The 14,180-nt window shown below is 61.9% G+C and overlaps 2 protein-coding genes across 6 annotated transcripts; one reads left to right on the top strand and one right to left on the bottom strand.

Annotated features, from left to right (window-relative positions):
* Positions 1–1,203: 1,203 nt before the first annotated feature.
* CDK10 (cyclin dependent kinase 10) lies at positions 1,204–10,722 on the top strand (the record flags this gene model as incomplete). Of its 5 annotated transcripts, XM_079906708.1 has the most annotated exons (13): positions 1,236–1,329; positions 3,544–3,616; positions 4,234–4,305; positions 5,166–5,268; positions 5,406–5,487; positions 5,588–5,655; positions 7,039–7,091; positions 7,249–7,318; positions 7,898–7,957; positions 8,344–8,467; positions 8,549–8,688; positions 8,915–8,967; positions 9,168–9,862. In XM_079906708.1, the coding sequence occupies 13 exons, from the start codon at positions 1,243–1,245 to the stop codon at positions 9,272–9,274; spliced, it is 1,092 nt and encodes a 363-aa protein (XP_079762834.1). In that variant the 3' UTR covers positions 9,275–9,862. The 5 variants fall into 5 exon arrangements, with proteins under 5 accessions (XP_079762832.1, XP_079762834.1, XP_079762833.1 ...); XM_079906706.1 differs by having other exon boundaries at positions 1,204–1,329; positions 8,915–10,445; XM_079906710.1 differs by having other exon boundaries at positions 1,241–1,291; positions 8,915–10,446.
* A 50-nt stretch (positions 10,723–10,772) lies between these two features.
* On the bottom strand, positions 10,773–14,180 carry SPATA2L (spermatogenesis associated 2 like). Its single transcript, XM_079906705.1, has 3 exons — positions 14,062–14,180; positions 13,531–13,834; positions 10,773–11,688 (listed from the first exon to the last, which is right to left on the bottom strand). The coding sequence occupies exons 2-3, from the start codon at positions 13,831–13,833 to the stop codon at positions 10,774–10,776; spliced, it is 1,218 nt and encodes a 405-aa protein (XP_079762831.1). The 5' UTR covers position 13,834; positions 14,062–14,180; the 3' UTR covers position 10,773.

Raw genomic sequence — 14,180 nt, 5'->3', positions numbered from 1 at the left:
TTTGAACCCATTGGGTCAGCATGCCTCGCCTTCTCTATAAAGTTTCTAGTAGCTGTTGCATTTCTATTATATGACCTAGAAACTGACCTTCTCCTACCCCTGCCCTGAGCATCTCAAACAAATAATCCCCAAACTATACTTACCATGGCATTCATTCTAATCTCATTATTAGCCGTGAGCTTAGCTTATCAGAATTCAAAAACCACCAGAATGAACTGAATGTGGTAATTAGTTTAAATACTTTTGACTCACGATTATTTAATTTCATAATTATCAAACGCCCTGAACTTACATTCGCATCATTTTAGCATTTACAGTATAGTCCCCGTGACAGGAGAAGCTGCACCCCTCCTCCTACACGGGCCACTCACTGCCCTGCCTCGTTTTTCTCCTTAGCACGCCGTCTGCTTTACTTACCTTGTTTACCGCCTCCAGTTAGAATGTAAGGTCCGCCAGGGCAGAGCCTGACAGGGCCGAGCACGTACTGGGTGCTCAACACGGATGTGTTAGGTGACCCCTTGGTCCCACAGTCCCTCCGTCGCCGCGTCCTGTCAGTTCTTTACACAGCTCTCGGACGCGCCCTGTGCTCTCGGTCCCCACTGGCCCTGCCCGAGCCTCCTCCCTCCCTGGCTCCAGGTCAGCCCTCCAGTATCCAAGGGAGAGCTCTACATCACAGCTCCCGCGGCCCCGCGGCCGCCACGGCCCCCGCAGCCACCCCCCAGGCCATTGCAGCCCCCCGGACTTCGGCCTCCTCCTCCGGCGGCCGTTACTCAGCGCCCCAGCGCGGTCACGTGCCCGCACTTAAAACTAAAGTAGGGCCTCCCTGGTGGCGCAGTGGTTGAGAGTCCACCTGCCGATGCGGGGGACGTGGGTTCGTGCCCCGGTCCGGGAAGATCCCACATGCCGCGGAGCGGCTGGGCCCGTGAGCCATGGCCGCTGAGCCTGCGCGTCCGGAGCCTGTGCTCCGCAACGGGAGAGGCCACAACAGTGAGAGGCCCGCGTACCGCAAAACAAACAAACAAACAAACAAAAAACTAAAGTAAAGCTAGAAGCTTGGTAGTTCGAGTGCATCGTAGGAGTTGAGGTCCTCGTGGGTGGGGTCGGGTCTTCGGGAGGTTTCCTTGGTAACCGTTGCTGAGGAGGGGACGCCCCGGAAGTAGGCCATGCGCTTGCTCCGAGGAATACCCGTCTGCGCCTGCGCACATGGGAAGTGGGGGTGGGTGGGGTGGGGCTGAGCTCGGCATGGGGGAGCCGGAGCCGGAGCCGGAACAGATCCGTCTGAAGTGTATCCGTAAGGAAGGCTTCTTCACGGTGCCTCCAGAGCACAGGGTGCGACGACGGGCTGCTCGGGGTAGATGTGTCCTCGCCGGCGGCAGGGCGGAGCCGAAACGCACTGGGGCCCTCAGTGTCGCGCTAAAGCGCCAGGTTTCCGGCGAGAGCGGGAACGACAGTCCCAGAGCTCCTCGCGACAGGCGCGGAAGCTGGCGGCGGCCGCCCGGGACTCCGGTCCCGGCCGGTCCGCAGACCCCGGGGCGTGTGACGCCCGCGCGAGGGAAGGGCCGGCTCTCTGGCCTCCGGCCGCCTAGGCCAGAGCGCGCTGCAGCGCGGGCGTTTCTTAGCTTTGTGCCGGGGACGGGCGCCTTGTGTCTGGAGACAGTAGCCATGGGAAGAGTTGGAGGCGTGTCTCCCACCGGGCTGTGGGTGCACCGTGCGCGGGGCCCCACCTGTGACCCGGCAGCTTCGTTCGTGCCTTGCTCCGTGTGGGGCTTCTGCGTGTGTAACTGTCACTTAGTCTTTTCGGGGACCCTTTGTAGAGGTGAGGAGGGTGAAGCTTAGGGGCGTTGGGTGGTTTCTCCAAGGTAGACGGCTCGTGCAGGGACAGGTGTGAACCCTGGCGGCGGATTGTTTTAAACACTTGCTGGTGCTCTGAGAGGCCGCCTCAGTGCCCAGTAAGGATCCTAACATACTGGCTGAGTGAGCGCAGGACCCCCCCCCCCCCGAGCCGTCCGCCGCCGTCGTTCATCACCGAGACACGCAGCAGCTGCTCTCAGTGGGGAGTTAAGACATACCCGGACGAGGACAGTGCACAATACTAGGTGCTGTGAGACGAAAGTGTCGGGATTTTTCAGAGAAAGAATGCTTTCAGCTGGGGGCCAGGAAGCAGTTTTGCAAAGCGGTAGCATTTCTGCTGGGCGGGTAAGTGTGAGTGCGTTTTGGACACGCAGAGACGAGGAGGGTTCTTGCCAGACCTGGGCAGCAGCAGGAGCAAAGTCCCGCGAAGCACAGAGCGCACAAGAAGCACCAGGGGGTCACGGGAGAGAGAGGACAACTAGGTTGAGCTGAAACCGTGGAAGGGCTTCAGTACAGGCCAGGTGACTCTGACTCCGTTCCCCAGGATGGCGGGCAAGATACATAGAGGCAGGGAGTCCAAAGAAGGGCTCTTAGAACTTGAACCTTGCCGCACGTGCTTCTCCGACCCAAGGGGAGGTGCTCATTGATTCTGCTACAACTGGCGGTGTATTAGGGTACAGGCTCTCTGCTAGAATATGGAGACCCCAAAATACAGTGGCGTAGTACAGGACTTTATTTCTGGCTCCCCTAACGCCTCACAGGTGGGCCAGGCACTCAGGTTGTCTCTTTGCTTCACCTGTGCCCCACCCAAATCCCAGCCTGCCTCAAGGGGCAGGAAGGCGTGAGCAGCAAGCAGCCTCCTTTGATCAAAAAGTTACACTTGTCCCTTCTGCCCGCATCCCATTGGCCAGGATTTAGTCACATGGTCACACCCAGCTGCAAGGGAGGCTGGGAACTGTGGCCACCAGCTGGGTGGCTATGTGCCCCTGGGCAGTTTCATAACCCAAAGGAAGAAGTAACGTGTGGATGACTGAGACAGTTTTTGCCGCAGAAGTGTTTCCACTGTGCTTGGTAGATGCTTTGAGAAGTTCTTCAAGCTTTTTCCTCGTCCAGAGCTTGCTTGTTTCTTTCTTTCTTTCTTTATGGCCTCTCCCTGCAGCTTGTGGGATTTCAGTTCCCCCAGTCAGGGATTGAATCCAGGCCCTCGGCACTGAGAGTGTGCAGTTCTATCCAGTGGACTGCCGGAGAAAACCCCAGAGCATAATTTAGAGCGGTGCTGTTCAGGGGACTTTCTGTGATGGTGGAAATGTTCTGTTTTCTGAATCGTCCAGGATGGTCACCACAGCTGCGTGGGGCCATCGAGCGCTTCACATGGCTTATGCAGCTGAAGAAATGGACTTTTACTTTCATTTTAGTTAATTTTAACCAAATGTGGCTGGCGGTTCCTCCTTTTGGGCAGCACACATCTGGACCATGGAATTGAAAGGGAGTGGTTAGACCGTCTTTGATATCACATTCAAAGAGGCCAGCATCATCACCCCATTTTCTCACCTGCAAACCCAGGTGTGTGGTGACCTTTCTGTTTGGTGAGCAGGACACGAGCTGGCTTTTTGGTACCAATTGCGTGTCCATATCCATCTCTGGTGCCATTAGCTGCCGGATCCCCTCACCGCCAGCACCTCTCTCTTTCAGCTGGGACGGTGCCGGAGCGTGAAGGAGTTTGAGAAGCTGAACCGCATTGGGGAAGGCACCTACGGCATTGTGTGTGAGTGGCCACGGTGGGAGGCCTGGGCGCCCAGGGACTGTCCCAGCAGTAGCTGTGGCGGGGCTGGAAGGAGGGGACAGGTGACCTCTAATCCCTGGTGTAATTGCCATAGATTTCACACCACTCCTGAATAAACACAAGCATCAGGTTGCTAATGTGTACCCGTGAGTAGAGGTAGCTGTTATAGCCAGAGCTGCATCCACAGTAGCTGGGACATTGGTGTGCGTCAAACGGCTGCGGGTTTGGAAGATGCACAATTTAGCACAGTGCTTTGGGGAGCCAGCTTTGACAAAATAAGAGTTCCTTTTTCAAGATAAGCTACGTTATTTGCTGTTGGAACATAGTAACCGCAGAGCACAAAGCAGTGATCTGCATACCAGCTCTAAGAAGGAAAACCTACAGGGAGCTTCTCACAACCAGGGGCCCTGTACCGGCTCAAGCCAGAGGACTCCCCAGGGAGCACATCTCGCAGGGTCAGGTGCTGCTTGCGAGGAGTGTGGACGGGCTGCCACCGGGTACCCAGCAGTCAAGGGGGAAAAGAAGGGAGCCCCTGTGGGGCAGGAGGCCACACGGTGGGGTCGGGCTTGGAGCCTATCCTGGAGGAGTTTCCATTGCAGACAGGGCCCGGGATACCCAAACGGATGAGATTGTTGCCCTGAAGAAAGTGCGGATGGACAAGGAGAAGGATGGTGAGCACGGAGGGGCCGCCGGACCACTCTGAGCTCACGTGGGAGGGGGAGGAAGGTGTGAGTTGCCTGAGGCCCGCCCCCGAGTCGCGCCTGCTTTCCCAAGGGTGTCTGCATGATGGTCAAAGGAGGCTGATCTCTGGGGGCTGCAGCCTGGCCCCTGCCACACAGTCTAGGCCTCAGCCCCCCTAAGCCCTGTGCGGTTCATCCCCTTCACCCTCCCCTTGGGTGACTGCCTCATCTTCTGTCTCAGCTCAGCGTCACCCCTCCACAGGGCTTTCCCACCCAAGACTGAGCCGGCAGCACCTGTGTGCTCCACGCCGCCCTGCCGACAGCCCCGTGGCTGCCTGTGCAGGCAGGGCTGTGCTGGGCGCACTGGGGGCCACCTGCCATGCACAGGGGTCAGTACAGAGTGCTGCTTGCATTTGATGAAGGAGGGAAGAGTTAAAGGTGCTGGTTAGGATGGCCTTGCTTCTCCCTGAAGTAGCAGGCAGAGCCCTGACAGCGGCGGGCATGGGGGTCCCTGAGAGGGGATGTAGACAGGGGTTGGGGGCTCACTGAGTAGCTGGCTGTCAGGGGTCCCTGTGTGCAGGGGAGCGTCACAGAGGCTGTCAGGGGTCCCTGTCTGCGGGGGGGGGGTCACAGAGGCTGTCAGGGGTCCCTGTCTGCAGGACTGGGCGTCACAGAGGCTGTCAGGGGTCCCTGTCTGCGGGGGGGGGGTCCCAGAGGCTGTCAGGGGTCCCTGTCTGCAGGGGGCGGTCCCAGAGGCTGTCAGGGGTCCCTGTCTGCAGGGGGCGGTCCCAGAGGCTGTCAGGGGGTCCTGACTGCAGGGGTGGGCTCGCTGAGGCCGCGCTGGGTTGCAGGGGTCCCCATCAGCAGCCTTCGAGAGATCACGCTTCTCCTTCGCCTCCGCCATCCGAACATCGTGGAGCTGAAGGAGGTGGTTGTGGGGAACCACCTGGAGAGGTGAGTGGGCCGCTTGCTGCCCCCGCATTGGGTCCTGCCCGCCCCTCCCTCTTGCCCTTCCTGCTGCCCCAGGAGGGTCCCTTGGCCCACTTGGGAGGAGGTGGGAGGTGGCCTGCATTTCCCCCTCTTCTTTTCAGCATCTTCCTGGTGATGGGTTACTGTGAGCAGGACCTGGCCAGCCTTCTGGAGAACATGCCGACACCCTTCTCTGAGGCGCAGGTTTGAGGCTGCGGGCTCTGGTGGCGGGCTTCCCACGTCCTTGCTCGGCGCACTGTGGCAGACGCAGGCTGCCCTGACCCTGCATCCTGGCCCTCTACAGGTCAAGTGCATCGTGCTGCAGGTGCTCCGGGGCCTCCAGTACTTGCACCGGAACTTCATCATCCACAGGTGGGCGGGGTCCACGGGCCTGGAAGGGGGCGGGGCCTCAGCAAACATTTTTCCAGAGGAGTGCTGGTTTGTGACATGGGGGAAGTGTGACTGCCAGTACTGACCCAGTGCCAGTTGACGTTGCCCAGTATCCAGGAGAGGAGCAGGCACAGCCTCGATGCAGTAGAGGTTCTGTGACTGCTCCTGGCGGATGGTCCAAGAGCAGATAATACCTGTTTTCTCCTCTGGGGGGCCGATGGTGTGAGCGAGTCAGGCTCTGAGAAGTGCTGCCTTGGAGAGAGCCTTACTGGAAGGCAGGCCAGGAAGGGCAGAGACTGGAGGGGCAGAGGGGAGGGTCTTGCAGGCCTGGGCAGGACCTTGCAGGCAGCAGTTCCGTGTGCCCTCGGTGGCTCGCATGGCCTGGGTGGGGATCAGACACAGCCCTGGAAGTCAGACCTGGGCTCAAGGCCGCCTCTGCCAGTTTCTTAGAAAGTTACTGAGAGCTCTCTCTGGTGTTCCCAGCTGCCAAATCGCCTTGCACTGCCTGCCCTCCTTATTTTTAAGAAGTGCAGGGACTTCATGGCGGTCCAGTGGTTTAGACTTTGCCTTCCAATGCAGGGGGTGCGGGTTCGATCGCTGGTCGGGGAGCTAAGATCCCACATGCCTCGCGGCCAGAAAATCCAAAGCATAAAAAAGAAGCAGTAGGGCTTCCCTGGTGGTGCAGTGGTTGGGGGTCCGCCTGCCGATGCAGGGGACGTGGGTTCGTGCCCCGGTGCGGGAAGATCCCACATGCCGCGGAGCGGCTGGGCCCATGAGCCATGGCCGCTGAGCCTGTGCGTCCGGAGCCTGTGCTCCGCAATGGGAGAGGCCACAGCAGTGAAAGGCCCGCGTACCGCAAAAAAAAACCTAAAAAAACCCAGAAGCAATATTGTAACAAATTCAGTGAAGACTTTAAAAATGGTCCACATAAAAAAAATTAAAAAGTGCAAACAGGGGCTTCCTTGGTGGCGCAGTGGTTGAGAGTCCGCCTGCCGATGCAGGGGACACGGGTTCGTGCCCCGGTCCGGGAAGATCCCACATGCAGTGGAGCGGCTGGGCCCCTGAGCCATGGCCGCTGAGCCTGCGCGTCCGGAGCCTGTGCTCCGCAACGGGAGAGGCCACAACAGTGAGAGGCCCGCGTACCGGAAAAAAAAAAAAAAAGTGCAAACAGGAGGAGACGTATGGGGAAATGTTCTAAGCATCACTGCGACGGACAGGAGGAGACGTATGGGGAAATGTTCTAAGTATCACTGCGACGGACAGGAGGAGACGTATGGGGAAATGTTCTAAGCGTCACTGCGACGGTGACAGCCTCTTTCCCCACGCAGTTTCCCGGGAAGCACTGGTGTTCTCTTTTTGTCACAGGGATCTGAAGGTCTCCAACTTGCTCATGACGGATAAGGGCTGCGTGAAGACAGGTGGGTGCAGGTGCTGGCTCTTTGGTGGGGGCCTCCATGAGCGCCACCTCGACGGGGCGGCAGGCCGGTCCCGATAAGCACCCTGCACGCTACAAGCTGGTTGCAAACGTCAGTGGACAGTCTTCACTGGGTGACACTCTCCCTCCCGTCTGTCCAGCGGATTTCGGCCTGGCCCGGGCCTATGGCATCCCGCTGAAGCCAATGACCCCCAAGGTGGTCACCCTCTGGTGAGTCCCTGGGGACCATGGGAAGTGGGGGGTCACGCTGAAGCTGCTCAAGGACCTGGGAGGATTTTAGGCTGTGGGGTGCACACACTCAGAGGCTGGGTGTGGATGGCTCCTGAGGCCGAGCAGGGCTGCCACCGGGAAGGACCTGCCCCGTCCAGACGGGGTGCTGCTCTGAGCTGCTCGGAAGGGGCGGTGTCTCCACCGACGGGAGGACAGAACAGTGCATGTCCTCTGTAATTATTTCTCACTCGACATTTGGAAGAACGGGGTTGTGCTTTAGGGCAGGATGCTTTCTGCCGTGTGCCACTCAGCCCCGACCTGCGTAGAACGGGCCAGCACAGGACACTGCTGCACGCGGGAGCCATCCAGTGACAGCAGCTGCTGCCTCGTGTGCTGTGTTTGTCGGGTTTAGTGGAAGGGACAGCCGAGCTGGGCTTCATGCTCCATCGTCCAGGCTGACTCTGGCTCTCAGGGCCGGTGGTGGCTGGTGGGTAGGCTGGTGCAGAGCCACGGTGCCTCGTGGAGGCCGGGCCAGAGGAGAGGAACTGCCAGACCCAAGGTGGGGGCTCCTGTTCGCAGGTACCGAGCCCCTGAACTGCTGCTGGGGACCACCACGCAGACCACCAGCATCGACATGTGGTGAGGGGTGGATGCACCCGGGGCCTTGGGCAGGGCGGGGTGGTCTTGTGGGAGCTGGCGGGGCAGGAGTGGGGCTGGGGTCTCGCCAGCCTCCCAACTCCCAGGAAGGTGGGCCTGCGCCTGGGGTCCCGAGAGGCAGTGTAAGACGGCTTCGGCGTTCACGGCCCCCATCACTGAGGACCCGCCCTTGTGGCCACTCAGAGAGGCCTGCTGGTGCCAGCTCACGTGGCCCGGGGGGAGAACCCAGTGGTCACCTGCCTTCCCGTCGTGGCCTCCTCCCAGCTCTGCCCCCGTCCTCTGACCCCAGCGCCCGGGGGCCGGGGCCCGGTGGAGTGGTGCTCTGCGGGGCCGGAGGAGCTGAGGCGAGGCCCCGTGCTCCCCTGCAGGGCCGTGGGCTGCATCCTGGCCGAGCTGCTGGCCCATAAGCCCCTTCTGCCCGGCGCTTCCGAGATCCACCAGGTGGACCTGATCGTACAGCTGCTGGGGACACCCAGTGAGAACATCTGGCCGGTGAGTGCCGGCCCTGCCCTCCCCTCTCCTGCCCCCTGCCGGCCGCCAGCCTGCAGCTGCCACTCCCCCTCCCCCACACAGGGCTTCTCCCAGCTGCCACTGGTGAGCCAGTACAGTCTGAGGAAGCAGCCCTACAACAACCTGAAGCACAAGTTCCCGTGGCTCTCGGAGGCCGGCCTGCGCCTGCTGAACCTTCTCTTCATGTACGACCCCAAGAAAAGGTGCTGACCCGGCCTGCGGGCGGGCAGGGGCGCCGTGACTGAGAGGGCCCCTCCCAGACATGCCTGTGAGGCCTGGGCCTCTGCCCGCCCAGGTCATGAAGCCCTTTCTGAGGCTCCTGTCGGTTTCTGGGCCCCCGGTCCCTACCTGCCACCCAGCTGTCTGCCGTGCGGGGCAGGTGTGAGGGAGATGGGCCAGGCCCCATGAACGGCAAGGCCTTCTCTCCAGGGCGACGGCCGGCGACTGCCTGGAGAGCTCCTACTTCAAGGAGAAGCCCCTGCGTGAGTCTCCCCCACCCCCTGGCCGGCGCTTGGCTGGGGGTCCCTGTCCGGGCCGGGGCCGCTGTTGGGCAGGTGGGCAGTGGGGCCCGAGCAGGCACGGGCTGCTCGTGCCGCAGGAACCGTGTGCAGGGCCAGGAGGGGAGCAGAGGGAGGCGTGGGGGGCCCTTCCCACCCGGCGCTGAGCAGCCCCCTCCCTGCAGCCTGCGAGCCGGAGCTCATGCCCACTTTCCCCCACCACCGCAACAAGCGTGCTGCCCCGGCCACATCCTCAGGCGCTGAGAGCCAGAGCCGGCGCTGCAAGCCCTGAGGGCAGGGGCCCCTGCGGCCCGGCCTGTCCCTCGGCCAGGACCGACCAGCTGCTCCAGCTGACTGCACCGCTTCCTGCACCTCTGCCCACCGCTGCCCCAGAACGGCAGCGTGTGGACATGGGGGATGCCGGTGGGTGCGTCCTGCAGGCCCAGACACCCTGCCGGGCGCCACCTGGTGGCTCTGTCATCTCATGGCTCTGCCATCTGGTGGCTGGGCTGGGTCCACCTGTTGCCAAGCCCTCAGACCCTCACTTCCCAGGAGGAAATTTGGCTGGGCCCAGGAGGTGTCTCTGGCTTGGGACGAGCAGACCCCACGTGGTCACTTTTGTCCCCACTTGATCCCCAGGGTCGGCCTAGGAAGGGAGAGGCTACAGTGACCCCCCCGCTGGGGCTGCAGGACTCAGAGTGGGAAGGAGGGGTGGGGTGTGGGGTGCCGCCAGCTTGGTGGACTAGAGTCTGGGCAGCTCTGAGCCCACCAGAGGGACAGCCCCTGGATTGGGGGCTGTGCCCTGTGCCCACTCCCCACTGAGGCTCCTGGGGAGGGACATGGTTGGGCCTCGGAGAGATAAACGCTTTCCTCACAGACACAGCTGGATCCAGCGTCCTTTAATGTACTTTGAGGTTGTGATTCGCGTGACAGACAGGTGTGGGGGGAGGGGCCACACACAAGACTGGCCCCACCCCAGGCCCAGGTGGGCAGACCCACCCCCTCCAGCCCTGCGAGCAGGCTGTCGGCTGGCAGCTGGTGCATCTTCACCACGGGACCCAGGTGGGCTCTGGGGTGGGAGCCTTGGAGCTCTCTCACCCTGCCTTCCGAGGCCGGACAGCAGGAAGATGCAGCAGGGAGGCTGCTGGGGTACTGGTTGCTCACCCGGAAGTGGGGTGACAGCCTCTTGGGCTCCGTGGCTCCCCGTCTCCCGCCTGCTGTTCTCTGGAACTCTTGGGCATTCACTCTGGCTGGAGACTAGATCATTTCTCTTCTGTCCTTGGGTCCAGCTTCCCCGCCCAGCTCTGACTGGAGCCCATGGGGCTGGTCTCAGGCCAGCACTCAGCTCATTCAGTGCTGGTCTGTGACACCCATGGGGGACCAGGTCCCCTCAGCCGGGTCAGCCATGCACCTGGCAGAGCCCCTAGAATGGTCTTAGCAAAGCTCCGGGGCTCATGAGATCACCTGAGCCCCCAAGGACACTCCTCTGTGGAGCACCCCTTTGGGCACTTGCAGGGAGCAGGTCAGGAGCTGCGGCGCTGGGGCCAGTGGTGGGGCCGGGGAGGGGTGGGAGAGGAGGGAGAGGGTGCTCCCTGGGGGCGGGCCGGCAGCTTTCTGAGGAAGACGGCCCCCACCTCTCACGTAGCGGGGTTGAGTCTCCATGCCCCCCAACCTGCCGCTGTGCTCAGCACCCCTGGGGGGCAGGAGGGGCAGGGTGGCCAGTGGCCCGGGTCTGAGGAGGGATGAGGCCCAGAAAAGCACCACGGAACATGTCTCCAGAAAGCCCTGGGCCTAGGGCCAGGCGGGCCTAGGGGCATCGTAGAGCAAGGTGTCCACCTGGGCTCGCTGCAGCCACAGGCGCCGCTGGTGGTTTCCGTGCAGGGCGCGCAAAGGGTGGCCCGGGCGGCAGGTGGCCAGGGTGGCACAGTGGGAAGTGTGCAGCTGGCGACACGTGTCACAGCAGAGGGTGGGGAGGGCACCAGGGCCCAGGCAGCTGTGTGTCTGGTAGCCGGGGGGCTCGGGGACTCGTGGGGGGCTGGCCTGCTCAGGGGCTCCAGGGGCTTGGGGGGCGGCCAGGTCTCCGGGCCGACTGAGCAGCTCTTGGCGCAGTGAGAGGAGGGAGAAGGCCTCGGCCTCGGGCTCCTCCTCCGAGGCCGGGCTGCTGGCCTCAGCCTCCCAGGCCCCGCCCCCCACGCCCCACAGTCTGGCGCTCTGCTCCCAGAACAGAGGCTGGCAGGCTAGCTCCGAGGGGGGTGAGTCGGGGCCTGGCGAGGGTCCCCCGTATAGGCTGGTCTCATCTGAGCCCTCATCCTCCTGCAGGTCCCGGTACAGGTCCAGCCGGGCCTGGCACCGGGCCGGGGAGCCACGGGGGGGAACAGGTGGCGGCTCTTCTTCGCGGGCTAGTCGCTGCTGCAGCCAGGCCACGCAGGAGGCCACGTCCGCGCTGGCCCGCCGTGCCTGCAGCAGCTCCTCGGCTGGCAGCATGCTGGTGCCCAGCTGCGCCAGCACCTCGCCCAGGATCTCACACTCCAGCCGCAGGGCAAAGCAGCCCAGGGCCACCTGCACAAGCTGGCGGGCGGGGGGCAGGGCAGCCACCATAAGGCGGTGGTCGTCCCTGCGCACATAGCCCATCTTCTGGAAGCTCTGGATGAGGAGGTCCTCCGAGAGTGCGCCCTTCAGCACGTGCACGTAGCCCCCTGAGAAAGTCTGCAAGGGAGGGGGCCGGTCGGCGGCAGCCCACCCTCCCGCAGACCTGCCCCCGCCTCAGCTGCACTCCCTTGCTTTGGGGGCCACCATCCTCACCCCAGGGGGCGGCATGGCCCCAAGGCGGTCTGGGATGTGCTGACGCTCCCTCCAGAGGAGCTGTTTAAAAACATACATGCTGGGAGTTCCCTGGTGGTCTTGTGGTTAGGATTTGGCACTTTCACTGCTGGGGCCTGGGTTCAGTCCCCGGTCGGGGAACTGAGATCCCGCAGGCTGTGCGGCCAAAAACAAAAAAACCATAGATGCTCAGGGCCACCCCCAGAAACTCTGATCTCACTGGCTGAGGTAGGCCCCAGCATCACAATTGTTTAATCTAACACATTTCACCTGGGTCATAGAACAAACTAAATAAAGAGGCCCTGTTGAGAAATCTCGCTGCCCTCTGGGTCCCCTCCACCTCCTCTCACCTGTGGGGGTTTGCTACTTTAGTTAGTTTCCCGTGTACCTGCTGAGTGGTCATGCAAACAAAGAATACAGGTGCTTATTTGCTCTGAGCAGGTAGCCTCCTAAACCCCTCATTCGGAACTCTGCTTTTCCAGTTTCTGAGAGCTTTCTCTGACACGACAGAGGCCTAGCCATTCACTTCTCCAGCTGTGCAGCTTTCCACCACACGGATGGAACATGTGTAGTTTTTGGAGGCTCCAGGCTGCAAAGGAACTAGAAGCGTCCCTAGGATGGTGATAACGTGTCTCTCACGTGTCTACAGTTCCTTGATCCTGGGACCCTGTGAGTGTGCCTTCGCTTACAGCTGATGAGAGTCCCTCCACAGATGGGGCGCTGCTGTAAGACTGCTCTCAGGGCTGGGCTTTCACCCCTCACAATGGACCTTGCGCTAGACTGTCCTCATGTTTGCTTCATGGAGGAAGGAATGGATTCCAAAAGATTAGGTAACTTGCCCCAAGCCACAGAGCCGGCAGAAGCAGACCCCATCCAGGTCTGCCCAGTGCTGAAGCCCGTGAGCGTGTCAAGATCAGGCCTGTCTGTTCTGCTCTTGGCCCCCCATGGGGCTGCATCCTGCCCTCGGCTGAAAGGATGAATGAAAGTCCTAGAAGCTCAGAACAGCAGGTGTCCCAGTGGAGCAGTGGGCTCCACGGCTCACCTCACTGAGAGAGGCTGCTGCTGCCATGGCAACCAGTGGAGGCGGACGCCCACGTGCCCAGTGACATCATTACCTTCCCACTCTTCTGAATTAGCTCAGAGCAGAAGGCAGCCTGCCCCCTCCTGCCAGCCTGCAGCTCACCTGGAGGGGCCCGGCCGGCCCTGGGCTCAGCTCTACCCAGGCTGTGGGGTGAGCTAGGTACTTGTTTAGCCCGGCTCCACTAGGACATGCAGGGGCACCCGCAGCCCCTGCCTACTTCATAGGGGATAACCATGTCATCTTCCACAAATGGAGCCACAAATCTCTCCTGGAGAGATTAGGGTGACCCTGGAATGCCCAGTCCTTCCTGTGTGTCTGTCCTAGGATTTCTATGGTAACTGGGGCCACAAGGCTACTTTGGGGAGGGCAGTGATGCAAGCTTTAAGGACCAGGATCCCCCTCGGAAGGCAGGTATCCAAACGGGTGACCTCCACCCACCCCATGTTCTCAGCCCCAGGAGTACAAAGGGGAACCTCGGCCAAGAGATGCTCCAACACGCCCAGGACCCTTCAGCACACTGAGCTCTCTGAAACCTATCAGCCTCTGAGGACACCTGAAATCCCTTAGGCCCGACGGTAGCCACCGTCCCGATGGTAGCCAACTCCCAGTAGCCTGGGCGGGGGCCCCCACTCGGCTCGGCGCCCTACCTTGATGGTGGTGAACTCTTTCCTCCAAGGCAGCAGATACAGGTGCACGGCGGCTAACTCCAGCAGCTCGAAGGCGCGGGCCAGGCCGCGTAGCGCAGGGGCCAGGTCGGCGCGGCCCCACAGGCCATCGGTGAGTAGTGCCAGCGCGTCATCCTGCAGCGCCCCATGCAGGTCGAAGTCTTCCACCAGGATGTGCCAGAGCACGGCGCGTAGCGATGGGTCCCCGCACACGCCCGCGCGGCCGTGCCTAAGTTCGCGCTCCAGGCACAGACGGTAGTCCTCGGACAGCGAGCTGCTGCCCATGCTGGCGGGCGGGAATAGAATAGGGTATCAGGACGCAGAGGTCCCTCCCTGCCCGCTGCGCGCCTCCAGAGCCCTCGCCTGCATCCACAGGTCCCCCACCAACTGTGCGCCCCTGGTATCTACAGCACCCCCTTCCCTGGAGACGTACGCCACCTGAGTTTCCCTTCCCGAGCAGAGACCCCTTTGCCCAGCAGATCGTGCTGTGGGCCCGGAGGACGACAGCCCTACCTGTCTCTCACCAGCAGTCCCCGAGCGCCCGCTGCTCTGTTCGGGCCTCTCCAGCAGCACCTCGCTTCCGTCGGGCCGGCTCCACCCCTCGGCCGTGACGTTAGGGGCGGGGTCTCTTC

Source organism: Stenella coeruleoalba (genome assembly GCF_951394435.1).
Source record: "Stenella coeruleoalba genome assembly, chromosome: 20".
Lineage (NCBI taxonomy): Eukaryota > Metazoa > Chordata > Mammalia > Artiodactyla > Delphinidae > Stenella > Stenella coeruleoalba.
Note: the sequence above shows the minus strand (reverse complement) of the source record. Positions and strands in the feature narration are given on the sequence as shown.

What these genes read in the sequence shown, in the direction of transcription:
- SPATA2L (XM_079906705.1), bottom strand. Translation starts at nt 13,833, where the DNA reads ATGGGCAGCAGCTCGCTGTCCGAGGACTACCGTCTGTGCCTGGAGCGC. An exon ending in AAGAGTTCACCACCATCAAG is followed by an intron (nt 11,689 to 13,530) that starts GTAGGGCGCCGA and finishes CCTCCCTTGCAG; the next exon opens with ACTTTCTCAGGGGGCTACGT.